This window comes from Salvelinus alpinus, chromosome 5, assembly GCF_045679555.1.
Source record: "Salvelinus alpinus chromosome 5, SLU_Salpinus.1, whole genome shotgun sequence".
In the NCBI taxonomy this organism is placed as follows: Eukaryota; Metazoa; Chordata; class Actinopteri; order Salmoniformes; family Salmonidae; genus Salvelinus; species Salvelinus alpinus.
In genome coordinates this window covers 10,237,318-10,264,912 of record NC_092090.1, presented here as the reverse complement: position 1 = coordinate 10,264,912, position 27,595 = coordinate 10,237,318, and the positions used below count along the sequence as shown (strand labels likewise).

The 27,595-nt window shown below is 44.8% G+C and overlaps 1 protein-coding gene across 6 annotated transcripts in view; it reads left to right on the top strand.

Moving 5' to 3' along the window:
* The window catches only part of LOC139575519 (C-myc promoter-binding protein-like), a 252,682-nt gene that overhangs the window by 89,552 nt on the left and 135,535 nt on the right, over window positions 1-27,595 (top strand). For all 6 annotated transcript variants that reach the window (XR_011674965.1, XM_071400535.1, XM_071400533.1 and 3 more), the window contains exons 11-13: window positions 2,282-2,382; window positions 9,432-9,647; window positions 12,791-12,936. Coding sequence is in view for 5 of the 6 variants with exons in the window: in XM_071400535.1 (XP_071256636.1) it covers window positions 2,282-2,382; window positions 9,432-9,647; window positions 12,791-12,936 (463 nt within the window). In the remaining variant the exon portion in view is untranslated. The remainder of the gene's footprint in view (window positions 1-2,281; window positions 2,383-9,431; window positions 9,648-12,790; window positions 12,937-27,595) is intronic.

Below are 27,595 nucleotides of genomic sequence, written 5' to 3'. Positions count from 1 at the left end.
GCTAACGGGCTGAGAACAGTACAGGGTCAACCATAGTGAAGGACCTCCATCCACTTAGCTAACGGGCTGAGAACAGTACAGGGTCAACCATAGTGAAGGGCCTCCATCCACTTAGCTAACGGGCTGAGAACAGTACAGGGCCAACCATAGTGAAGGGCCTCCATCCACTTAGCTAACGGGCTGAGAACAGTACAGGGTCAACCATAGCAACAAACATGTCAACCTTTTCCTTTTTCACTTTTTATAAACTACAGTAATGACTTCTCAGCTGAGACAGTATATTCCTCAAGGTGGGCTGTAGTCCAGCTGAGACAGTATATTCCTCAAGGTGGGCTGTAACCCAGTTGAGACAGTATATTCCTCAAGGTGGGCTGTAGTCCAGCTGAGACAGTATATTCCTCAAGGTGGTGTCACGTTCCTGACCTATTTTATGTTATTTTTGTATATGTTTAGTTGGTCAGGGCGTGAGTTGCGGTGGGCATTGTATGTTTTGTGTTTAGATCACTGTTAATCAGCCTTATATGGTTCTCAATCAGAGACAGGTGGTTTACGTTTTCCTCTGATTGGGAACCATATATAGGCTGGCTGTTCACACTGTTTGTTTGTGGGTGATTGTCTCCTGTGTTTGTGTCTGCGCACCACACGGGATTGTTTCGGTTGTATTTCGTTTTGATGTAGTCTGTTTCCTGCTCGTGTGTTCTTCCTGTCGTTATGTAAGTTCCATGTTCAGGTTTCGTCTAAGTTGTCCGTTTGTTATTTTGTATCATTTCTAAAGTATAGTTCGTGTCAGTGTTCGTTTTGTTCAATAAATTCATTATGTCATCACACCTCGCTGCGCATTGGTCTACCGATCCTTCTCTCCTCTCCTCGTCCGAGGAAGAGGAGGATGACACCCGTTACAGGTGGGCTGTAACCCAGCTGAGACAGTATATTCCTCAAGGTGGGCTGTAGTCCAGTTGAGACAGTATATTCCTCAAGGTGGGCTGTAACCCAGCTGAGACAGTATATTCCTCAAGGTGGGCTGTAACCCAGTTGAGACAGTATATTCCTCAAGGTGGGCTGTAGTCCAGCTGAGACAGTATATTCCTCAAGGTGGGCTGTAACCCAGCTGAGACAGTATATTCCTCAAGGTGGGCTGTAACCCAGCTGAGACAGTATATTCCTCAAGGTGGGCTGTAGTCCAGCTGAGACAGTATATTCCTCAAGGTGGGCTATAACCCAGCTGAGACAGTATATTCCTCAAGGTGGGCTGTAGTCCAGTTGAGACAGTATATTCCTCAACGTGGGCTGTAGTCCAGCTGAGACAGTATATTCCTCAAGGTGGGCTATAACCCAGCTGAGACAGTATATTCCTCAAGGTGGGCTGTAGTCCAGTTGAGACAGTAAATTCCTCAAGGTGGGCTGTAGTCCAGCTGAGACAGTAAATTCCTCAAGGTGGGCTGTAGTCCAGCTGAGACAGTATATTCCTCAAGGCGGGCTGTAGTCCAGCTGAGACAGTATATTCCTCAAGGTGGGCTGTAGTCCAGCTGAGACAGTATATTCCTCAAGGTGGGCTGTAACCCAGCTGAGACAGTATATTCCTCAAGGTGGGCTGTAGTCCAGTTGAGACAGTATATTCCTCAAGGTGGGCTGTAACCCAGTTGAGACAGTATATTCCTCAAGGTGGGCTGTAGTCCAGTTGAGACAGTATATTCCTCAAGGTGGGCTGTAATCCAGCTGAGACAGTATATTCCTCAAGGTGGGCTGTAACCCAGCTGAGACAGTATATTCCTCAAGGTGGGCTGTAGTCCAGCTGAGACAGTATATTCCTCAAGGTGGGCTGTAGTCCAGCTGAGACAGTATATTCCTCAAGGTGGGCTGTAGTCCAGCTGAGACAGTATATTCCTCAAGGTGGGCTGTAACCCAGTTGAGACAGTATATTCCTCAACGTGGGCTGTGGAAGTGTTTTACAATGTTGGCCTTTAATCGATGGTGAAGAAAATGAGACTGTATTGTGTCGTGTTTGGCCACTGTAGGTGTAATAATCATAGTATAATATATTCCATTTATCAGACGCTTTTATCCAAAACGATTTACAGTCATGTATGCATCCATTTTCCATGTGGGTCAAAGTTCAATCTGTTTCTGTGGTTCTGCATTAAGATCAGTCAGATATTTGGACCAGTCTTAGAGGCAGCAGTCTCGAGGTGGTCTCCTGCCCCTGTCCACCGCCAGTGTTAGTTTTGGGCGTGTTCCTCCTCTCTGCACCTCTGGAGAGCTGACCGTGTGTTTCTCCTTCCAGCAACGAAGATAAGAGGGCCCTGACCTGGAAGATCCTGCCAAAGAAAGCCTGTAAAAACCTGATGAATGTGCTGAACAATCTCTACCAGCAACTGGTGGACGGTGAGTAGAGGACCGTACTGTACTGTATGGATAGAGGACAAAACACTTCACAATGAATAAACTGGGTCAAGTGTAGCCTGAGTTGCCAGATGTGACTCTGGTTCTGCCTTAGTTCGCTCCTTTAGTATAACAAAGACATAGGAGTTGGCAACAAAAAAAAGATCTGGCAACCCGAGCTAGATCAAGAACACTTAGTCATAAAACTCCTTTTCAAGGTCGACTTTGAGAAAGATTCTTTCAAGCTGATGTGTTTGACTCTCATGTGTTCTTCTCTTCTTCTGAATATGATGATCCACTGTAGCAGTAGTGTAGGAGTCCTTTACATTCAGCTTCCTATCCATTCTCCAGTGTCTACTGGAGGACACTGTAGCAGTAGTGTAGGAGTCCTGTACATTCAGCTTCCTATCCATTCTCCAGTGTCTACTGGAGGACACTGTAGCAGTAGTGTAGGAGTCCTTTACATTCAGCTTCCTATCCATTCTCCAGTGTCTACTGGAGGACACTGTAGCAGTAGTGTAGGAGTCCTGTACATTCAGCTTCCTATCCATTCTCCCGTGTCTACTGGAGGACACTACACAGTAGTGTAGGAGTCCTGTACATTCAGCTTCCCATCCATTCTCCAGTGTCTACTGGAGGACACTGTAGCAGTAGTGTAGGAGTCCTGTACATTCAGCTTCCTATCCATTCTCCCGTGTCTACTGGAGGACACTACACAGTAGTGTAGGAGTCCTTTACATTCAGCTTCCTATCCATTCTCCAGTGTCTACTGGAGGACACTACACAGTAGTGTAGGAGTCCTGTACATTCAGCTTCCTATCCATTCTCCCGTGTCTACTGGAGGACACTACACAGTAGTGTAGGAGTCCTGTACATTCAGCTTCCTATCCATTCTCCAGTGTCTACTGGAGGACACTGTAGCAGTAGTGTAGGAGTCCTTTACATTCAGCTTCCTATCCATTCTCCCGTGTCTACTGGAGGACACTGTAGCAGTAGTGTAGGAGTACTTTACATTCAGCTTCCTATCCATTCTCCCGTGTCTACTGGAGGACACTGTAGCAGTAGTGTAGGAGTCCTGTACATTCAGCTTCCTATCCATTCTCCAGTGTCTACTGGAGGACACTGTAGCAGTAGTGTAGGAGTCCTGTACATTCAGCTTCCTATCCATTCTCCAGTGTCTACTGGAGGACACTGTAGCAGTAGTGTAGGAGTCCTGTACATTCAGCTTCCTATCCATTCTCCCGTGTCTACTGGAGGACACTACACAGTAGTGTAGGAGTCCTTTACATTCAGCTTCCTATCCATTCTCCAGTGTCTACTGGAGGACACTGTAGCAGTAGTGTAGGAGTCCTGTACATTCAGCTTCCTATCCGTTCTCCCGTGTCTACTGGAGAACACTATACAGTAGTGTAGGAGTCCTTTACATTCAGCTTCCTATCCATTCTCCAGTGTCTACTGGGCAGGAAATCAAACAGACGGTAGGTCTATGTTAAAGAACAGTGTTGTATCATTCTTCTTCTTCTCTCCTTACATCATTATTCCTCCCTCTCTTGCTGCATCTCTCTCTCTCTCTCTGCATCTCTCTCTCTCTCTGCATCTCTCTCTCTCTCGCTCTCTTCTCTCTCTCCCCTCTCTCTCCCCTCTCTCTCTGTCTTACTCCCCTCTCTCCCCCCACTCTCTCTCTCTCTTACTCCCCTCCCTCTCTCCCTACCTGCTCTATTTGTCTCCATTAGTTCAGTTATGTTATTTATATCCCAGCCAGTAAACCTGCTGCCTGCTTATTGAGAAATCAAATAATGTTACATTGTGAGACTCAGTGAGGCTGAAAATCTGTCCTGCCACTGCATTAGTGTTTAGGCTGGGAATATTGAACATCGATACAGCTTGGCAAAGTGACAAGCTGAGCCTTATCTTCAGGGACTTGTTTCTTAGAGGAAAACTAACTTCAATAGAGATTTAACTCTGCTTTGTTATTTACCCTTCATCTAGTTCAACAACAACCAGACAGAACCCAAACAAACCCATACAGACAGTCCTGCTTGTTTTTTAAGTTGTGTTTTAAACTGTCTTCAACTGTGACAGGTAGTTAAACATAGCAGACAAAATATTAAGAACACCTTGCTAATATTATGTTGCTTAAAAATCCTTCTTTAACCGGTATTCGCCCCTCCATCTACACTGATTGAAGTGGATTTACCAAGGTACATCCGTAAGGGATCATAGCTTTCACCTGGATTCACCTGGTCAGTCTATGTCATGGAAGGAGCAGGTGTTCCTAATGTTTTGTCCACTCAGTGTATCTTCTGAGCGTGTTTTCCTCCATGTATCTCAACCCTCTTTTCTATTGGTTCTCCCCAGGTTAGCAGAACCAACAACCCTCTTTTCTATTGGTTCTCCCCAGGTCAGCAGAACCAACATCCCTCTTTTCTATTGGTTCTCCCCAGGTTAGCAGAACCAACATCCCTCTTTTCTATTGGTTCTCCCCAGGTCAGCAGAACCAACATCCCTCTTTTCTATTGGTTCTCCCCAGGTTAGCAGAACCAACAACCCTCTTTTCTATTGGTTCTCCCCAGGTCAGCAGAACCAACAACCCTCTTTTCTATTGGTTCTCCCCAGGTCAGCAGAATCAACAACCCTCTTTTCTATTGGTTCTCCCCAGGTCAGCATAAACAACAACCCTCTTTTCTATTGGTTCTCCCCAGGTCAGCAGAACCAACAACCCTCTTTTCTATTGGTTCTCCCCAGGTCAGCAGAACCAACAACCCTCTTTTCTATTGGTTCTCCCCAGGTCAGCAGAACCAACATCCCTCTTTTCTATTGGTTCTCCCCAGGTCAGCATAAACAACAACCCTCTTTTCTATTGGTTCTCCCCAGGTCAGCATAAACAACAACCCTCTTTTCTATTGGTTCTCCCCAGGTCAGCATAAACAACAACCCTCTTTTCTATTGGTTCTCCCCAGGTCAGCAGAACCAACATCCCTCTTTTCTATTGGTTCTCCCCAGGTCAGCAGAATCAACATCTCTCTTTTCTATTGGTTCTCCCCAGGTCAGCAGAACCAACATCCCTCTTTTCTATTGGTTCTCCCCAGGTCAGCATAAACAACAACCCTCTTTTCTATTGGTTCTCCCCAGGTCAGCAGAACCAACATCCCTCTTTTCTATTGGTTCTCCCCAGGTCAGCATAAACAACAACCCTCTTTTCTATTGGTTCTCCCCAGGTCAGCAGAACCAACATCTCTCTTTTCTATTGGTTCTCCCCAGGTCAGCAGAACCAACAACCCTCTTTTCTATTGGTTCTCCCCAGGTCAGCAGAACCAACATCTCTCTTTTCTATTGGTTCTCCCCAGGTCAGCAGAACCAACAACCCTCTTTTCTATTGGTTCTCCCCAGGTCAGCAGAACCAACAACCCTCTTTTCTATTGGTTCTCCCCAGGTCAGCAGAACCAACATCCCTCTTTTCTATTGGTTCTCCCCAGGTCAGCAGAACCAACAACCCTCTTTTCTATTGGTTCTCCCCAGCTCAGCAGAACCAACATCCCTCTTTTCTATTGGTTCTCCCCAGGTCAGCAGAACCAACAACCCTCTTTTCTATTGGTTCTCCCCAGGTCAGCAGAACCAACATCCCTCTTTTCTATTGGTTCTCCCCAGGTCAGCATAAACAACAACCCTCTTTTCTATTGGTTCTCCCCAGGTCAGCAGAACCAACATCCCTCTTTTCTATTGGTTCTCCCCAGGTCAGCATAAACAACAACCCTCTTTTCTATTGGTTCTCCCCAGGTCAGCAGAACCAACATCCCTCTTTTCTATTGGTTCTCCCCAGGTCAGCAGAACCAACAACCCTCTTTTCTATTGGTTCTCCCCAGGTCAGCAGAACCAACAACCCTCTTTTCTATTGGTTCTCCCCAGGTCAGCAGAACCAACATCCCTCTTTTCTATTGGTTCTCCCCAGGTCAGCATAAACAACATCCCTCTTTTCTATTGGTTCTCCCCAGGTCAGCAGAACCAACAACCCTCTTTTCTATTGGTTCTCCCCAGGTCAGCAGAACCAACAACCCTCTTTTCTATTGGTTCTCCCCAGGTCAGCAGAACCAACATCCCTCTTTTCTATTGGTTCTCCCCAGGTCAGCAGAACCAACATCCCTCTTTTCTATTGGTTCTCCCCAGGTCAGCAGAACCAACATCCCTCTTTTCTATTGGTTCTCCCCAGGTTGTTGGTCAGCGGAATCAACATCCCTCTTTTCTATTGGTTCTCCCCAGGTCAGCAGAACCAACATCCCTCTTTTCTATTGGTTCTCCCCAGGTCAGCAGAACCAACATCCCTCTTTTCTATTGGTTCTCCCCAGGTCAGCATAAACAACAACCCTCTTTTCTATTGGTTCTCCCCAGGTCAGCAGAACCAACATCCCTCTTTTCTATTGGTTCTCCCCAGGTCAGCAGAACCAACATCCCTCTTTTCTATTGGTTCTCCCCAGGTCAGCAGAACCAACATCCCTCTTTTCTATTGGTTCTCCCCAGGTTAGCAGAACCAACAACCCTCTTTTCTATTGGTTCTCCCCAGGTCAGCATAAACAACATCCCTCTTTTCTATTGGTTCTCCCCAGGTTAGCAGAACCAACATCCCTCTTTTCTATTGGTTCTCCCCAGGTCAGCAGAACCAACATCCCTCTTTTCTATTGGTTCTCCCCAGGTCAGCATAAACAACAACCCTCTTTTCTATTGGTTCTCCCCAGGTCAGCAGAACCAACATCCCTCTTTTCTATTGGTTCTCCCCAGGTCAGCAGAACCAACATCCCTCTTTTCTATTGGTTCTCCCCAGGTCAGCATAAACAACAACCCTCTTTTCTATTGGTTCTCCCCAGGTCAGCAGAACCAACATCCCTCTTTTCTATTGGTTCTCCCCAGGTCAGCAGAACCAACATCCCTCTTTTCTATTGGTTCTCCCCAGGTCAGCAGAACCAACAACCCTCTTTTCTATTGGTTCTCCCCAGGTCAGCAGAACCAACATCCCTCTTTTCTATTGGTTCTCCCCAGGTCAGCAGAACCAACATCCCTCTTTTCTATTGGTTCTCCCCAGGTCAGCAGAACCAACAACCCTCTTTTCTATTGGTTCTCCCCAGGTCAGCAGAACCAACATCCCTCTTTTCTATTGGTTCTCCCCAGGTCAGCAGAACCAACATCCCTCTTTTCTATTGGTTCTCCCCAGGTCAGCAGAACCAACATCCCTCTTTTCTATTGGTTCTCCCCAGGTCAGCAGAACCAACAACCCTCTTTTCTATTGGTTCTCCCCAGGTCAGCAGAACCAACATCCCTCTTTTCTATTGGTTCTCCCCAGGTCAGCATAAACAACATCCCTCTTTTCTATTGGTTCTCCCCAGGTCAGCAGAACCAACAACCCTCTTTTCTATTGGTTCTCCCCAGGTCAGCAGAATCAACAACCCTCTTTTCTATTGGTTCTCCCCAGGTCAGCAGAACCAACAACCCTCTTTTCTATTGGTTCTCCCCAGGTCAGCATAAACAACAACCCTCTTTTCTATTGGTTCTCCCCAGGTCAGCAGAACCAACAACCCTCTTTTCTATTGGTTCTCCCCAGGTCAGCAGAACCAACAACCCTCTTTTCTATTGGTTCTCCCCAGGTCAGCAGAACCAACATCCCTCTTTTCTATTGGTTCTCCCCAGGTCAGCAGAACCAACATCCCTCTTTTCTATTGGTTCTCCCCAGGTCAGCAGAACCAACATCCCTCTTTTCTATTGGTTCTCCCCAGGTCAGCATAACCAACAACCCTCTTTTCTATTGGTTCTCCCCAGGTCAGCAGAACCAACATCCCTCTTTTCTATTGGTTCTCCCCAGGTCAGCATAAACAACAACCCTCTTTTCTATTGGTTCTCCCCAGGTCAGCATAAACAACAACCCTCTTTTCTATTGGTTCTCCCCAGGTCAGCAGAACCAACATCCCTCTTTTCTATTGGTTCTCCCCAGGTCAGCAGAACCAACAACCCTCTTTTCTATTGGTTCTCCCCAGGTCAGCAGAACCAACATCCCTCTTTTCTATTGGTTCTCCCCAGGTCAGCATAAACAACAACCCTCTTTTCTATTGGTTCTCCCCAGGTCAGCATAAACAACAACCCTCTTTTCTATTGGTTCTCCCCAGGTCAGCAGAACCAACATCCCTCTTTTCTATTGGTTCTCCCCAGGTCAGCAGAACCAACATCCCTCTTTTCTATTGGTTCTCCCCAGGTCAGCAGAACCAACATCCCTCTTTTCTATTGGTTCTCCCCAGGTCAGCAGAACCAACAACCCTCTTTTCTATTGGTTCTCCCCAGGTCAGCAGAACCAACAACCCTCTTTTCTATTGGTTCTCCCTAGGTCAGCAGAACCAACATCCCTCTTTTCTATTGGTTCTCCCCAGGTCAGCAGAACCAACATCCCTCTTTTCTATTGGTTCTCCCCAGGTCAGCAGAACCAACAACCCTCTTTTCTATTGGTTCTCCCCAGGTCAGCAGAACCAACATCCCTCTTTTCTATTGGTTCTCCCCAGGTCAGCAGAACCAACAACCCTCTTTTCTATTGGTTCTCCCCAGGTCAGCAGAACCAACAACCCTCTTTTCTATTGGTTCTCCCCAGGTCAGCAGAACCAACATCCCTCTTTTCTATTGGTTCTCCCCAGGTCAGCAGAACCAACAACCCTCTTTTCTATTGGTTCTCCCCAGGTCAGCAGAACCAACATCCCTCTTTTCTATTGGTTCTCCCCAGGTCAGCAGAACCAACATCCCTCTTTTCTATTGGTTCTCCCCAGGTCAGCATAAACAACAACCCTCTTTTCTATTGGTTCTCCCCAGGTCAGCAGAACCAACAACCCTCTTTTCTATTGGTTCTCCCCAGGTCAGCATAAACAACAACCCTCTTTTCTATTGGTTCTCCCCAGGTCAGCATAAACAACAACCCTCTTTTCTATTGGTTCTCCCCAGGTCAGCAGAACCAACATCCCTCTTTTCTATTGGTTCTCCCCAGGTCAGCAGAACCAACATCCCTCTTTTCTATTGGTTCTCCCCAGGTCAGCAGCGTCCTGATGGCCTATTGGAGCTGAGTATGAGTGACTGTACGGAGCTGGCCTGTGGGAAGAGCCTCCACAGCCTGGAGATGGAGATACAGGAAGCCTTCCTCAGGTTCATGGCGGCCATCTTGAAAGGCTACCGCTCATACCTGAGACCCATCACTCAGGCCCCGTCTGAGAAGACTACTGACGCCTCCTCTCTCTTTGACCTGCAAGGTTAGTACCGCTGTGTGTGTGTGTGTGTGTGTGTGTGTGTGTGTGTGTGTGTGTGTGTGTGTGTGTGTGTGTGTGTGTGTGTGTGTGTGTGTGTGTGTGTGTGTGTGTGTGTGTGTGTGTGTGTGTGTGTGAGTCTCTGTGTGTGTATGTGTGTGTCTCTGTGGCCCGTTGAAGCTGGCTAATACCACACCTGATAAAGTTGAGTATGGACTGGGGCCTGTTGAAGCTGGCTAATACCACACCTGATAAAGTTGAGTCTGGACTGGGATGGGATGGGGCTCTCATCCAATCTCCTGTGGGTAACTAGTCAGACGGTCCTTTATTGTTAAAGACTGCTCTGGCTAGCCGTAGCCAAGGGCTTCATCCCAAATGGCACCCTATCCCCTATTTAGTGCATTACTTTTGACCAGGACCCGTAGCCAAGGACATGAGCATTCTCTAGTGGATGCTAGCCATGCTAGCTGTAGCCAAGGACATGAGTATTCTCTAGTGGATGCTAGCCATGCTAGCTGTAGCCAAGGACATGAGCATTCTCTAGTGGATGCTAGCCATGCTAGCTGTAGCCAAGGACATGAGCATTCTCTAGTGGATGCTAGCCATGCTAGCTGTAGCCAAGGACATGAGCATTCACCAGTGGATGCTAGCCATGCTAGCTGTAGCCAAGGACATGAGCATTCACCAGTGGATGCTAGCCATGCTAGCTGTAGCCAAGGACATGAGCATTCTCCAGTGGATGCTAGCCATGCTAGCTGTAGCCAAGGACATGAGCATTCTCTAGTGGATGCTAGCCATGCTAGCTGTAGCCAAGGACATGAGCATTATCTAGTGGATGCTAGCCATGCTAGCTGTAGCCAAGGACATGAGCATTATCTAGTGGATGCTAGCCATGCTAGCTGTAGCCAAGGACATGAGCATTCTCCAGTGGATGCTAGCCGTGCTAGCTGTAGCCAAGGACATGAGCATTCTCCAGTGGATGCTAGCCATGCTAGCTGTAGCCAAGGACATGAGCATTCTCCAGTGGATGCTAGCCGTGCTAGCTGTAGCCAAGGACATGAGCATTATCTAGTGGATGCTAGCCATGCTAGCTGTAGCCAAGGACATGAGCATTCACCAGTGGATGCTAGCCATGCTAGCTGTAGCCAAGGACATGAGCATTCTCTAGTGGATGCTAGCCATGCTAGCTGTAGCCAAGGACATGAGCATTATCTAGTGGATGCTAGCCATGCTAGCTGTAGCCAAGGACATGAGCATTATCTAGTGGATGCTAGCCATGCTAGCTGTAGCCAAGGACATGAGCATTCTCCAGTGGATGCTAGCCGTGCTAGCTGTAGCCAAGGACATGAGCATTCTCCAGTGGATGCTAGCCATGCTAGCTGTAGCCAAGGACATGAGCATTCTCCAGTGGATGCTAGCCGTGCTAGCTGTAGCCAAGGACATGAGCATTCTCTAGTGGATGCTATCCGTGCTAGTTGTAGCCAAGGACATGTTGGATATGAGGAATGTGATCCAGACAAATAGGGATGAGGAGTTTAGAGAGACCTCTGCAGTGTTGTTATGTAATGACTAGAGCTGAAAGACACACACACAAGTATGGGTAATGGGAGAATGTGCTTTCTCAACGTGTTTCTTTGGCCAAGTGTGGGTGTATCTGTATCCATAGAGAACCTATCAGCTGTCCATTAGTATTACTGTAGGGACACACAACAACACAAAGCTTGGCCTCCATGACTGCAGTGTGAGCCAATGATCAACCATCCTCCTCACTCCCCCTGGTCCTGTCTGTCACGCAGGTCAGCTGACAGATCAGCTGTTAGTCAGGTCAGTTGTTAGTCAGGTCAGCTGTTAGTCAGGTCAGCTGTTAGTCAGGTCAGTTGTTAGTCAGGTTAGCTGTTAGTCAGGTCAGTTGTTAGTCAGGTCAGCTGTTAGTCAGGTCAGCTGTTAGTCAGGTCAGTTGTTAGTCAGGTTAGCTGTTAGTCAGGTCAGCTGTCAGATCAGTTGTTAGTCAGGTCAGCTGTTAGTCAGGTCAGCTGTTAGTCAGGTCAGTTGTTAGTCAGGTCAGCTGTCAGATCAGTTGTTAGTCAGGTCAGCTGTCAGGTCAGCTGTTAGTCAGGTCAGCTGTTAGTCAGGTCAGCTGTTAGTCAGGTCGGCTGTCATGTCAGCTGTTAGTCAGGTCAGTTGTTAGTCAGGTCAGCTGTCAGATCAGTTGTTAGTCAGGTCAGCTGTCAGGTCAGCTGTTAGTCAGGTCAGTTGTTAGTCAGGTCAGCTGTTAGTCAGGTCAGCTGTTAGTCAGGTCAGCTGTTAGTCAGGTCAGCTGCTAGTCAGGTCAGCTGCTAGTCAGGTCAGCTGTTAGTCAGGTCAGCTGTTAGTCAGGGCAGCTGTTAGTCAGGTCAGCTGTTAGTCAGGTCAGCTGTTAGTCAGGTTAGCTGTTAGTCAGGTCAGTTGTTAGTCAGGTCAGCTGTTAGTCAGGTCAGCTGCTAGTCAGCACAGCTGGGTTTAACACTTAAGGAAGTCACTTCCCTGTTTTGCAACTTAGATTGGCCATGTGTTATCTTACCTGCACGACTGTGCCTAGCTAAGGTACATCCGTCGTTATTGTAAAAGAGAATGTGTTCTCAAAGACTTACCTGGTTAAATAATGACTTACCTGGTTAAATACAGACTTACCTGGTTAAATAAAGACTTACCTGGTTAAATAATGACTTACCTGGTTAAATAAAGACTTACCTGGTTAAATAAAGACTTACCTGGTTAAATAAAGACTTACCTGGTTAAATACAGACTTACCTGGTTAAATACAGACTTACCTGGTTAAATAATGACTTACCTGGTTAAATAAAGACTTACCTGGTTAAATAAAGACTTACCTGGTTAAATACAGACTTACCTGGTTAAATACAGACTTACCTGGTTAAATAAAGACTTATCTGGTTAAATAAAGGTAAAAAAATAAAGCATTGCGCTTCATGCTCAAGGTTCCAAGACCCTAAACCTATTTTGCCAGATATACCTAGCAGTGAACCACAAATGTTCCGTTTCTCCCTCCCCAACCGTCCTCTTCAGGGTTCCTGAAGAGCAGAGACCGGTCCCACCAGAAGTTCTACTGTATCTTTTTAGCTTTCTCATGTGGTTGTAATGTTCTGTAGGGTTCCTGAAGAGCAGAGACCGGTCCCACCAGAAGTTCTACTCCCTGATGACCAAGACTCAGATGTTCATCAGATTCATAGAGGAGTGCTCCTTCGTCTCAGACAAAGACGCCAGCTTGGCCTTCTTCGATGACTGTGTGGACAAGGTACAGCTTGGTTATTAATACTATCATCCTGGTCCTATATAGACCTGTCCTCTGTGAAATGTATCTCCCTGTCTAGTAACTATGCTGTCCTCTATCAGTGTTCTCCCTGTCTAGTAACTATGCTATCCTCTATCAGTGTTCTCCCTGTCTAGTAACTATGCTATCCTCTATCAGTGTTCTCCTCCCTGTCTAGTAACTATGCTATCCTCTATCAGTGTTCTCCCTGTCTAGTAACTATGCTATCCTCTATCAGTGTTCTCCTCCCTGTCTAGTAACTATGCTATCCTCTATCAGTGTTCTTCTCCCTGTCTAGTAACTATGCTATCCTCTATCAGTGTTCTTCTCCCTGTCTAGTAACTATGCTATCCTCTATCAGTGTTCTTCTCCCTGTCTAGTAACTATGCTATCCTCTATCAGTGTTCTCCTCCCTGTCTAGTAACTATGCTATCCTCTATCAGTGTTCTCCTCCCTGTCTAGTAACTATGCTATCCTCTATCAGTGTTCTCCTCCCTGTCTAGTAACTATGCTATCCTCTATCAGTGTTCTCCTCCCTGTCTAGTAACTATGCTATCCTCTATCAGTGTTCTCCTCCCTGTCTAGTAACTATGCTATCCTCTATCAGTGTTCTTCTCCCTGTCTAGTAACTATGCTATCCTCTATCAGTGTTCTCCTCCCTGTCTAGTAACTATGCTATCCTCTATCAGTGTTATTCTCCCTGTCTAGTAGCTATGCTATCCTCTATCAGTGTTCTCCTCCCTGTCTAGTAACTATGCTATCCTCTATCAGTGTTCTTCTCCCTGTCTAGTAACTATGCTATCCTCTATCAGTGTTCTCCTCCCTGTCTAGTAACTATGCTATCCTCTATCAGTGTTCTCCTCCCTGTCTAGTAACTATGCTATCCTCTATCAGTGTTCTCCCTGTCTAGTAACTATGCTATCCTCTATCAGTGTTCTTCTCCCTGTCTAGTAACTATGCTATCCTCTATCAGTGTTATTCTCCCTGTCTAGTAACTATGCTATCCTCTATCAGTGTTCTTCTCCCTGTCTAGTAACTATGCTATCCTCTATCAGTGTTCTCCTCCCTGTCTAGTAACTATGCTATCCTCTATCAGTGTTCTTCTCCCTGTCTAGTAACTATGCTATCCTCCATCAGTGTTATTCTCCCTGTCTAGTAACTATGCTATCCTCTATCAGTGTTCTCCTCCCTGTCTAGTAACTATGCTATCCTCTATCAGTGTTCTCCTCCCTGTCTAGTAACTATGCTATACTCTATCAGTGTTCTCCTCCCTGTCTAGTAACTATGCTATCCTCTATCAGTGTTCTCCTCCCTGTCTAGTAACTATGCTATCCTCTATCAGTGTTCTTCTCCCTGTCTAGTAACTATGCTATCCTCTATCAGTGTTCTCCTCCCTGTCTAGTAACTATGCTATCCTCTATCAGTGTTCTCCTCCCTGTCTAGTAACTATGCTATCCTCTATCAGTGTTATTCTCCCTGTCTAGTAACTATGCTATCCTCTATCAGTGTTCTCCCTGTCTAGTAACTATGCTATCCTCTATCAGTGTTCTCCTCCCTGTCTAGTAACTACGCTATCATCTATCAGTGTTCTTCTCCCTGTCTAGTAACTATGCTATCCTCTATCAGTGTTCTCCTCCCTGTCTAGTAACTATGATATCCTCTATCAGTGTTATTCTCCCTGTCTAGTAACTATGCTATCCTCTATCAGTGTTCTCCTCCCTGTCTAGTAACTATGCTATCCTCTATCAGTGTTCTCCTCCCTGTCTAGTAACTATGCTATCCTCTATCAGTCTTCTCCTCCCTGTCTAGTAACTATGCTATCCTCTATCAGTGTTCTCCTCCCTGTCTAGTAACTATGCTATCCTCTATCAGTGTTCTCCTCCCTGTCTAGTAACTATGCTATCCTCTATCAGTGTTCTCCTCCCTGTCTAGTAACTATGATATCCTCTATCAGTGTTATTCTCCCTGTCTAGTAACTATGCTATCCTCTATCAGTGTTCTCCTCCCTGTCTAGTAACTATGCTATCCTCTATCAGTGTTCTCCTCCCTGTCTAGTAACTATGCTATCCTCTATCAGTGTTCTCCTCCCTGTCTAGTAACTATGCTATCCTCTATCAGTGTTCTCCTCCCTGTCTAGTAACTATGCTATCCTCTATCAGTGTTCTCCTCCCTGTCTAGTAACTATGCTATCCTCTATCAGTGTTCTCCCTGTCTAGTAACTATGCTATCCTCTATCAGTGTTCTTCTCCCTGTCTAGTAACTATGCTATCCTCTATCAGTGTTATTCTCCCTGTCTAGTAACTATGCTATCCTCTATCAGTGTTCTTCTCCCTGTCTAGTAACTATGCTATCCTCTATCAGTGTTCTCCTCCCTGTCTAGTAACTATGCTATCCTCTATCAGTGTTCTTCTCCCTGTCTAGTAACTATGCTATCCTCCATCAGTGTTATTCTCCCTGTCTAGTAACTATGCTATCCTCTATCAGTGTTCTCCTCCCTGTCTAGTAACTATGCTATCCTCTATCAGTGTTCTCCTCCCTGTCTAGTAACTATGCTATACTCTATCAGTGTTCTCCTCCCTGTCTAGTAACTATGCTATCCTCTATCAGTGTTCTCCTCCCTGTCTAGTAACTATGCTATCCTCTATCAGTGTTCTTCTCCCTGTCTAGTAACTATGCTATCCTCTATCAGTGTTCTCCTCCCTGTCTAGTAACTATGCTATCCTCTATCAGTGTTCTCCTCCCTGTCTAGTAACTATGCTATCCTCTATCAGTGTTATTCTCCCTGTCTAGTAACTATGCTATCCTCTATCAGTGTTCTCCCTGTCTAGTAACTATGCTATCCTCTATCAGTGTTCTCCTCCCTGTCTAGTAACTACGCTATCATCTATCAGTGTTCTTCTCCCTGTCTAGTAACTATGCTATCCTCTATCAGTGTTCTCCTCCCTGTCTAGTAACTATGATATCCTCTATCAGTGTTATTCTCCCTGTCTAGTAACTATGCTATCCTCTATCAGTGTTCTCCTCCCTGTCTAGTAACTATGCTATCCTCTATCAGTGTTCTCCTCCCTGTCTAGTAACTATGCTATCCTCTATCAGTCTTCTCCTCCCTGTCTAGTAACTATGCTATCCTCTATCAGTGTTCTCCTCCCTGTCTAGTAACTATGCTATCCTCTATCAGTGTTCTCCTCCCTGTCTAGTAACTATGCTATCCTCTATCAGTGTTCTCCTCCCTGTCTAGTAACTATGATATCCTCTATCAGTGTTATTCTCCCTGTCTAGTAACTATGCTATCCTCTATCAGTGTTCTCCTCCCTGTCTAGTAACTATGCTATCCTCTATCAGTGTTCTCCTCCCTGTCTAGTAACTATGCTATCCTCTATCAGTGTTCTCCTCCCTGTCTAGTAACTATGCTATCCTCTATCAGTGTTCTCCTCCCTGTCTAGTAACTATGCTATCCTCTATCAGTGTTCTTCTCCCTGTCTAGTAACTATGCTATCCTCTATCAGTGTTCTTCTCCCTGTCTAGTAACTATGCTATCCTCTATCAGTGTTCTTCTCCCTGTCTAGTAACTATGCTATCCTCTATCAGTGTTCTTCTCCCTGTCTAGTAACTATGCTATCCTCTATCAGTGTTCTCCTCCCTGTCTAGTAACTATGCTATCCTCTATCAGTGTTCTCCTCCCTGTCTAGTAACTATGCTATCCTCTATCAGTGTTATTCTCCCTGTCTAGTAACTATGCTATCCTCTATCAGTGTTCTCCCTGTCTAGTAACTATGCTATCCTCTATCAGTGTTCTCCCTGTCTAGTAACTACGCTATCATCTATCAGTGTTCTTCTCCCTGTCTAGTAACTATGCTATCCTCTATCAGTGTTCTCCTCCCTGTCTAGTAACTATGATATCCTCTATCAGTGTTATTCTCCCTGTCTAGTAACTATGCTATCCTCTATCAGTGTTCTCCTCCCTGTCTAGTAACTATGCTATCCTCTATCAGTGTTCTCCTCCCTGTCTAGTAACTATGCTATCCTCTATCAGTGTTCTCCTCCCTGTCTAGTAACTATGCTATCCTCTATCAGTGTTCTTCTCCCTGTCTAGTAACTATGCTATCCTCTATCAGTGTTCTTCTCCCTGTCTAGTAACTATGCTATCCTCTATCAGTGTTCTCCTCCCTGTCTAGTAACTATGCTATCCTCTATCAGTGTTCTCCTCCCTGTCTAGTAACTATGCTATCCTCTATCAGTGTTCTCCTCCCTGTCTAGTAACTATGCTATCCTCTATCAGTGTTCTCCTCCCTGTCTAGTAACTATGCTATCCTCTATCAGTGTTCTCCTCCCTGTCTAGTAACTATGCTGTCCTCTATCAGTGTTCTCCTCCCTGTCTAGTAACTATGCTATCCTCTATCAGTGTTCTCCCTGTCTAGTAACTACGCTATCCTCTATCAGTGTTCTCCCTGTCTAGTAACTACGCTATCCTCTATCAGTGTTCTCCTCCCTGTCTAGTAACTATGCTATCCTCTATCAGTGTTCTCCTCCCTGTCTAGTAACTATGCTATCCTCTATCAGTGTTCTCCCTGTCTAGTAACTATGCTATCCTCTATCAGTGTTCTCCCTGTCTAGTAACTATGCTATCCTCTATCAGTGTTATTCTCCCTGTCTAGTAACTATGCTATCCTCTATCAGTGTTCTCCTCCCTGTCTAGTAACTATGCTATCCTCTATCAGTGTTATTCTCCCTGTCTAGTAACTATGCTATCCTCTATCAGTGTTCTCCTCCCTGTCTAGTAACTATGCTATCCTCTATCAGTGTTCTCCTCCCTGTCTAGTAACTATGCTATCCTCTATCAGTGTTCTCCTCCCTGTCTAGTAACTATGCTATCCTCTATCAGTGTTCTCCTCCCTGTCTAGTAACTATGCTATCCTCTATCAGTGTTCTTCTCCCTGTCTAGTAACTATGCTATCCTCTATCAGTGTTCTTCTCCCTGTCTAGTAACTATGCTATCCTCTATCAGTGTTCTTCTCCCTGTCTAGTAACTATGCTATCCTCTATCAGTGTTCTTCTCCCTGTCTAGTAACTATGCTATCCTCTATCAGTGTTCTCCTCCCTGTCTAGTAACTATGCTATCCTCTATCAGTGTTCTCCTCCCTGTCTAGTAACTATGCTATCCTCTATCAGTGTTCTTCTCCCTGTCTAGTAACTATGCTATCCTCTATCAGTGTTCTCCCTGTCTAGTAACTATGCTATCCTCTATCAGTGTTCTCCCTGTCTAGTAACTACGCTATCATCTATCAGTGTTCTTCTCCCTGTCTAGTAACTATGCTATCCTCTATCAGTGTTCTCCTCCCTGTCTAGTAACTATGATATCCTCTATCAGTGTTATTCTCCCTGTCTAGTAACTATGCTATCCTCTATCAGTGTTCTCCTCCCTGTCTAGTAACTATGCTATCCTCTATCAGTGTTCTCCTCCCTGTCTAGTAACTATGCTATCCTCTATCAGTGTTCTCCTCCCTGTCTAGTAACTATGCTATCCTCTATCAGTGTTCTTCTCCCTGTCTAGTAACTATGCTATCCTCTATCAGTGTTCTTCTCCCTGTCTAGTAACTATGCTATCCTCTATCAGTGTTCTCCTCCCTGTCTAGTAACTATGCTGTCCTCTATCAGTGTTCTCCTCCCTGTCTAGTAACTATGCTATCCTCTATCAGTGTTCTCCTCCCTGTCTAGTAACTATGCTATCCTCTATCAGTGTTCTCCTCCCTGTCTAGTAACTATGCTATCCTCTATCAGTGTTCTCCTCCCTGTCTAGTAACTATGCTATCCTCTATCAGTGTTCTCCTCCCTGTCTAGTAACTATGCTATCCTCTATCAGTGTTCTCCCTGTCTAGTAACTACGCTATCCTCTATCAGTGTTCTCCCTGTCTAGTAACTACGCTATCCTCTATCAGTGTTCTCCTCCCTGTCTAGTAACTATGCTATCCTCTATCAGTGTTCTCCTCCCTGTCTAGTAACTATGCTATCCTCTATCAGTGTTCTCCCTGTCTAGTAACTATGCTATCCTCTATCAGTGTTCTCCCTGTCTAGTAACTATGCTATCCTCTATCAGTGTTATTCTCCCTGTCTAGTAACTATGCTATCCTCTATCAGTGTTCTCCTCCCTGTCTAGTAACTATGCTATCCTCTATCAGTGTTATTCTCCCTGTCTAGTAACTATGCTATCCTCTATCAGTGTTCTCCTCCCTGTCTAGTAACTATGCTATCCTCTATCAGTGTTCTCCTCCCTGTCTAGTAACTATGCTATCCTCTATCAGTGTTATTCTCCCTGTCTAGTAACTATGCTATCCTCTATCAGTGTTCTCCCTGTCTAGTAACTATGCTATCCTCTATCAGTGTTCTCCCTGTCTAGTAACTACGCTATCATCTATCAGTGTTCTTCTCCCTGTCTAGTAACTATGCTATCCTCTATCAGTGTTCTCCTCCCTGTCTAGTAACTATGATATCCTCTATCAGTGTTATTCTCCCTGTCTAGTAACTATGCTATCCTCTATCAGTGTTCTCCTCCCTGTCTAGTAACTATGCTATCCTCTATCAGTGTTCTCCTCCCTGTCTAGTAACTATGCTATCCTCTATCAGTGTTCTCCTCCCTGTCTAGTAACTATGCTATCCTCTATCAGTGTTCTTCTCCCTGTCTAGTAACTATGCTATCCTCTATCAGTGTTCTTCTCCCTGTCTAGTAACTATGCTATCCTCTATCAGTGTTCTCCTCCCTGTCTAGTAACTATGCTATCCTCTATCAGTGTTCTCCTCCCTGTCTAGTAACTATGCTATCCTCTATCAGTGTTCTCCTCCCTGTCTAGTAACTATGCTATCCTCTATCAGTGTTCTCCTCCCTGTCTAGTAACTATGCTATCCTCTATCAGTGTTCTCCTCCCTGTCTAGTAACTATGCTATCCTCTATCAGTGTTCTCCTCCCTGTCTAGTAACTATGCTATCCTCTATCAGTGTTCTCCCTGTCTAGTAACTACGCTATCCTCTATCAGTGTTCTCCCTGTCTAGTAACTACGCTATCCTCTATCAGTGTTCTCCTCCCTGTCTAGTAACTATGCTATCCTCTATCAGTGTTCTCCCTGTCTAGTAACTATGCTATCCTCTATCAGTGTTCTCCCTGTCTAGTAACTATGCTATCCTCTATCAGTGTTATTCTCCCTGTCTAGTAACTATGCTATCCTCTATCAGTGTTCTCCTCCCTGTCTAGTAACTATGCTATCCTCTATCAGTGTTCTCCCTGTCTAGTAACTATGCTATCCTCTATCAGTGTTCTCCCTGTCTAGTAACTATGCTATCCTCTATCAGTGTTATTCTCCCTGTCTAGTAACTATGCTATCCTCTATCAGTGTTCTCCCTGTCTAGTAACTATGCTATCCTCTATCAGTGTTCTCCTCCCTGTCTAGTAACTATGCTATCCTCTATCAGTGTTCTCCCTGTCTAGTAACTATGCTATCCTCTATCAGTGTTCTCCTCCCTGTCTAGTAACTACGCTATCCTCTATCAGTGTTCTCCCTGTCTAGTAACTATGCTATCCTCTATCAGTGTTATTCTCCCTGTCTAGTAACTATGCTATCCTCTATCAGTGTTCTTCTCCCTGTCTAGTAACTATGCTATCCTCTATCAGTGTTCTCCCTGTCTAGTAACTATGCTATCCTCTATCAGTGTTCTCCTCCCTGTCTAGTAACTATGCTATCCTCTATCAGTGTTCTCCCTGTCTAGTAACTATGCTATCCTCTATCAGTGTTCTCCTCCCTGTCTAGTAACTATGCTATCCTCTATCAGTGTTATTCTCCCTGTCTAGTAACTATGCTATCCTCTATCAGTGTTATTCTCCCTGTCTAGTAACTATGCTATCCTCTATCAGTGTTCTCCTCCCTGTCTAGTAACTATGCTATCCTCTATCAGTGTTCTCCCTGTCTAGTAACTATGCTATCCTCTATCAGTGTTCTCCTCCCTGTCTAGTAACTATGCTATCCTCTATCAGTGTTCTCCCTGTCTAGTAACTATGCTATCCTCTATCAGTGTTCTCCTCCCTGTCTAGTAACTATGCTATCCTCTATCAGTGTTATTCTCCCTGTCTAGTAACTATGCTATCCTCTATCAGTGTTATTCTCCCTGTCTAGTAACTATGCTATCCTCTATCAGTGTTCTCCTCCCTGTCTAGTAACTATGCTATCCTCTATCAGTGTTCTCCCTGTCTAGTAACTATGCTATCCTCTATCAGTGTTCTCCTCCCTGTCTAGTAACTATGCTATCCTCTATCAGTGTTCTTCTCCCTGTCTAGTAACTATGCTATCCTCTATCAGTGTTCTCCTCCCTGTCTAGTAACTATGCTATCCTCTATCAGTGTTCTCCTCCCTGTCTAGTAACTATGCTATCCTCTATCAGTGTTCTCCTCCCTGTCTAGTAACTATGCTATCCTCTATCAGTGTTCTCCTCCCTGTCTAGTAACTATGCTATCCTCTATCAGTGTTCTCCTCCCTGTCTAGTAACTATGCTATCCTCTATCAGTGTTCTCCTCCCTGTCTAGTAACTATGCTATCCTCTATCAGTGTTCTCCCTGTCTAGTAACTACGCTATCCTCTATCAGTGTTCTCCCTGTCTAGTAACTACGCTATCCTCTATCAGTGTTCTCCTCCCTGTCTAGTAACTATGCTATCCTCTATCAGTGTTCTCCTCCCTGTCTAGTAACTATGCTATCCTCTATCAGTGTTCTCCCTGTCTAGTAACTATGCTATCCTCTATCAGTGTTCTCCCTGTCTAGTAACTATGCTATCCTCTATCAGTGTTATTCTCCCTGTCTAGTAACTATGCTATCCTCTATCAGTGTTCTCCTCCCTGTCTAGTAACTATGCTATCCTCTATCAGTGTTATTCTCCCTGTCTAGTAACTATGCTATCCTCTATCAGTGTTCTCCTCCCTGTCTAGTAACTATGCTATCCTCTATCAGTGTTCTCCTCCCTGTCTAGTAACTATGCTATCCTCTATCAGTGTTCTCCTCCCTGTCTAGTAACTATGCTATCCTCTATCAGTGTTCTCCTCCCTGTCTAGTAACTATGCTATCCTCTATCAGTGTTCTTCTCCCTGTCTAGTAACTATGCTATCCTCTATCAGTGTTCTTCTCCCTGTCTAGTAACTATGCTATCCTCTATCAGTGTTCTTCTCCCTGTCTAGTAACTATGCTATCCTCTATCAGTGTTCTTCTCCCTGTCTAGTAACTATGCTATCCTCTATCAGTGTTCTCCTCCCTGTCTAGTAACTATGCTATCCTCTATCAGTGTTCTCCTCCCTGTCTAGTAACTATGCTATCCTCTATCAGTGTTCTTCTCCCTGTCTAGTAACTATGCTATCCTCTATCAGTGTTCTCCCTGTCTAGTAACTATGCTATCCTCTATCAGTGTTCTCCCTGTCTAGTAACTACGCTATCATCTATCAGTGTTCTTCTCCCTGTCTAGTAACTATGCTATCCTCTATCAGTGTTCTCCTCCCTGTCTAGTAACTATGATATCCTCTATCAGTGTTATTCTCCCTGTCTAGTAACTATGCTATCCTCTATCAGTGTTCTCCTCCCTGTCTAGTAACTATGCTATCCTCTATCAGTGTTCTCCTCCCTGTCTAGTAACTATGCTATCCTCTATCAGTGTTCTCCTCCCTGTCTAGTAACTATGCTATCCTCTATCAGTGTTCTTCTCCCTGTCTAGTAACTATGCTATCCTCTATCAGTGTTCTTCTCCCTGTCTAGTAACTATGCTATCCTCTATCAGTGTTCTCCTCCCTGTCTAGTAACTATGCTATCCTCTATCAGTGTTCTCCTCCCTGTCTAGTAACTATGCTATCCTCTATCAGTGTTCTCCTCCCTGTCTAGTAACTATGCTATCCTCTATCAGTGTTCTCCTCCCTGTCTAGTAACTATGCTATCCTCTATCAGTGTTCTCCTCCCTGTCTAGTAACTATGCTATCCTCTATCAGTGTTCTCCTCCCTGTCTAGTAACTATGCTATCCTCTATCAGTGTTCTCCCTGTCTAGTAACTACGCTATCCTCTATCAGTGTTCTCCCTGTCTAGTAACTACGCTATCCTCTATCAGTGTTCTCCTCCCTGTCTAGTAACTATGCTATCCTCTATCAGTGTTCTCTTCCCTGTCTAGTAACTATGCTATCCTCTATCAGTGTTCTCCCTGTCTAGTAACTATGCTATCCTCTATCAGTGTTCTCCCTGTCTAGTAACTATGCTATCCTCTATCAGTGTTATTCTCCCTGTCTAGTAACTATGCTATCCTCTATCAGTGTTCTCCTCCCTGTCTAGTAACTATGCTATCCTCTATCAGTGTTATTCTCCCTGTCTAGTAACTATGCTATCCTCTATCAGTGTTCTCCTCCCTGTCTAGTAACTATGCTATCCTCTATCAGTGTTCTCCTCCCTGTCTAGTAACTATGCTATCCTCTATCAGTGTTCTCCTCCCTGTCTAGTAACTATGCTATCCTCTATCAGTGTTCTCCTCCCTGTCTAGTAACTATGCTATCCTCTATCAGTGTTCTTCTCCCTGTCTAGTAACTATGCTATCCTCTATCAGTGTTCTTCTCCCTGTCTAGTAACTATGCTATCCTCTATCAGTGTTCTTCTCCCTGTCTAGTAACTATGCTATCCTCTATCAGTGTTCTTCTCCCTGTCTAGTAACTATGCTATCCTCTATCAGTGTTCTCCTCCCTGTCTAGTAACTATGCTATCCTCTATCAGTGTTCTCCTCCCTGTCTAGTAACTATGCTATCCTCTATCAGTGTTATTCTCCCTGTCTAGTAACTATGCTATCCTCTATCAGTGTTCTCCCTGTCTAGTAACTATGCTATCCTCTATCAGTGTTCTCCCTGTCTAGTAACTACGCTATCATCTATCAGTGTTCTTCTCCCTGTCTAGTAACTATGCTATCCTCTATCAGTGTTCTCCTCCCTGTCTAGTAACTATGATATCCTCTATCAGTGTTATTCTCCCTGTCTAGTAACTATGCTATCCTCTATCAGTGTTCTCCTCCCTGTCTAGTAACTATGCTATCCTCTATCAGTGTTCTCCTCCCTGTCTAGTAACTATGCTATCCTCTATCAGTGTTCTCCTCCCTGTCTAGTAACTATGCTATCCTCTATCAGTGTTCTTCTCCCTGTCTAGTAACTATGCTATCCTCTATCAGTGTTCTTCTCCCTGTCTAGTAACTATGCTATCCTCTATCAGTGTTCTCCTCCCTGTCTAGTAACTATGCTATCCTCTATCAGTGTTCTCCTCCCTGTCTAGTAACTATGCTATCCTCTATCAGTGTTCTCCTCCCTGTCTAGTAACTATGCTATCCTCTATCAGTGTTCTCCTCCCTGTCTAGTAACTATGCTATCCTCTATCAGTGTTCTCCTCCCTGTCTAGTAACTATGCTATCCTCTATCAGTGTTCTCCTCCCTGTCTAGTAACTATGCTATCCTCTATCAGTGTTCTCCCTGTCTAGTAACTACGCTATCCTCTATCAGTGTTCTCCCTGTCTAGTAACTACGCTATCCTCTATCAGTGTTCTCCTCCCTGTCTAGTAACTATGCTATCCTCTATCAGTGTTCTCCTCCCTGTCTAGTAACTATGCTATCCTCTATCAGTGTTCTCCCTGTCTAGTAACTATGCTATCCTCTATCAGTGTTCTCCCTGTCTAGTAACTATGCTATCCTCTATCAGTGTTATTCTCCCTGTCTAGTAACTATGCTATCCTCTATCAGTGTTCTCCTCCCTGTCTAGTAACTATGCTATCCTCTATCAGTGTTCTCCCTGTCTAGTAACTATGCTATCCTCTATCAGTGTTCTCCCTGTCTAGTAACTATGCTATCCTCTATCAGTGTTATTCTCCCTGTCTAGTAACTATGCTATCCTCTATCAGTGTTCTCCCTGTCTAGTAACTATGCTATCCTCTATCAGTGTTCTCCTCCCTGTCTAGTAACTATGCTATCCTCTATCAGTGTTCTCCCTGTCTAGTAACTATGCTATCCTCTATCAGTGTTCTCCTCCCTGTCTAGTAACTACGCTATCCTCTATCAGTGTTCTCCCTGTCTAGTAACTATGCTATCCTCTATCAGTGTTATTCTCCCTGTCTAGTAACTATGCTATCCTCTATCAGTGTTCTCCCTGTCTAGTAACTATGCTATCCTCTATCAGTGTTCTCCCTGTCTAGTAACTATGCTATCCTCTATCAGTGTTCTCCTCCCTGTCTAGTAACTATGCTATCCTCTATCAGTGTTCTCCCTGTCTAGTAACTATGCTATCCTCTATCAGTGTTCTCCTCCCTGTCTAGTAACTATGCTATCCTCTATCAGTGTTATTCTCCCTGTCTAGTAACTATGCTATCCTCTATCAGTGTTATTCTCCCTGTCTAGTAACTATGCTATCCTCTATCAGTGTTCTCCTCCCTGTCTAGTAACTATGCTATCCTCTATCAGTGTTCTCCCTGTCTAGTAACTATGCTATCCTCTATCAGTGTTCTCCTCCCTGTCTAGTAACTATGCTATCCTCTATCAGTGTTCTCCCTGTCTAGTAACTATGCTATCCTCTATCAGTGTTCTCCTCCCTGTCTAGTAACTATGCTATCCTCTATCAGTGTTATTCTCCCTGTCTAGTAACTATGCTATCCTCTATCAGTGTTATTCTCCCTGTCTAGTAACTATGCTATCCTCTATCAGTGTTCTCCTCCCTGTCTAGTAACTATGCTATCCTCTATCAGTGTTCTCCCTGTCTAGTAACTATGCTATCCTCTATCAGTGTTCTCCTCCCTGTCTAGTAACTATGCTATCCTCTATCAGTGTTCTCCTCCCTGTCTAGTAACTATGCTATCCTCTATCAGTGTTATTCTCCCTGTCTAGTAACTATGCTATCCTCTATCAGTGTTATTCTCCCTGTCTAGTAACTATGCTATCCTCTATCAGTGTTCTCCTCCCTGTCTAGTAACTATGCTATCCTCTATCAGTGTTCTTCTCCCTGTCTAGTAACTATGCTATCCTCTATCAGTGTTCTCCTCCCTGTCTAGTAACTATGCTATCCTCTATCAGTGTTCTCCTCCCTGTCTAGTAACTACGCTATCCTCTATCAGTGTTCTTCTCCCTGTCTAGTAACTATGCTATCCTCTATCAGTGTTCTCCTCCCTGTCTAGTAACTATGCTATCCTCTATCAGTGTTCTTCTCCCTGTCTAGTAACTATGCTATCCTCTATCAGTGTTCTTCTCCCTGTCTAGTAACTATGATATCCTCTATCAGTGTTATTCTCCCTGTCTAGTAACTATGCTATCCTCTATCAGTGTTATTCTCCCTGTCTAGTAACTATGCTATCCTCTATCAGTGTTCTCCTCCCTGTCTAGTAACTATGCTATCCTCTATCAGTATTCTCCCTGTCTAGTAACTATGCTATCCTCTATCAGTGTTCTCCTCCCTGTCTAGTAACTATGCTATCCTCTATCAGTGTTCTTCTCCCTGTCTAGTAACTATGCTATCCTCTATCAGTGTTCTCCTCCCTGTCTAGTAACTATGCTATCCTCTATCAGTGTTCTCCCTGTCTAGTAACTATGCTATCCTCTATCAGTGTTATTCTCCCTGTCTAGTAACTATGCTATCCTCTATCAGTGTTATTCTCCCTGTCTAGTATGTAGATGTAGGTGCAGCCAAAGCAGTAACACAGCAGATTTTTACTAATTAAGTCTTTATTGAAGACCGTGGGTGTTTCTCAATATGCATACTACCGTGCTCCCCTGAGTCACTGGGTGTTTCTCAATAAGCATACTACCGTCCTCCCCTGAGTCACTGGGTGTTTCTCAATAAGCATACTACCGTCCTCCCCTGAGTCACTGTGTGTTTCTCAATAAGCATACTACCGTGCTCCCCTGAGTCACTGGGTGTTTCTCAATATGCATACTACCGTGCTCCCCTGAGTCACTGGGTGTTTCTCAATATGCATACTACCGTGCTCCCCTGAGTCACTGGGTGTTTCTCAATATGCATACTACCGTGCTCCCCTGAGTCACTGGGTGTTTCTCAATATGCATACTACCGTGCTCCCCTGAGTCACTGGGTTTTTCTCAATATGCATACTACCGTGCTCCCCTGAGTCACTGGGTGTTTCTCAATATGCATACTACCGTGCTCCCCTGAGTCACTGGGTGTTTCTCAATATGCATACTACCGTGCTCCCCTGAGTCACTGGGTGTTTCTCAATATGCATACTACCGTGCTCCCCTGAGTCACTGGGTGTTTCTCAATATGCATACTACCGTGCTCCCCTGAGTCACTGGGTGTTTCTCAATATGCATACTACCGTGCTCCCCTGAGTCACTGGGTGTTTCTCAATATGCATACTACCGTGCTCCCCTGAGTCACTGGGTGTTTCTCAATATGCATACTACCGTGCTCCCCTGAGTCACTGGGTGTTTCTCAATATGCATACTACCGTGCTCCCCTGAGTCACTGGGTGTTTCTCAATATGCATACTACCGTGCTCCCCTGAGTCACTGTGTGTTTCTCAATATGCATACTACCGTGCTCCCCTGAGTCACTGTGTGTTTCTCAATATGCATACTACCGTGCTCCCCTGAGTCACTGGGTGT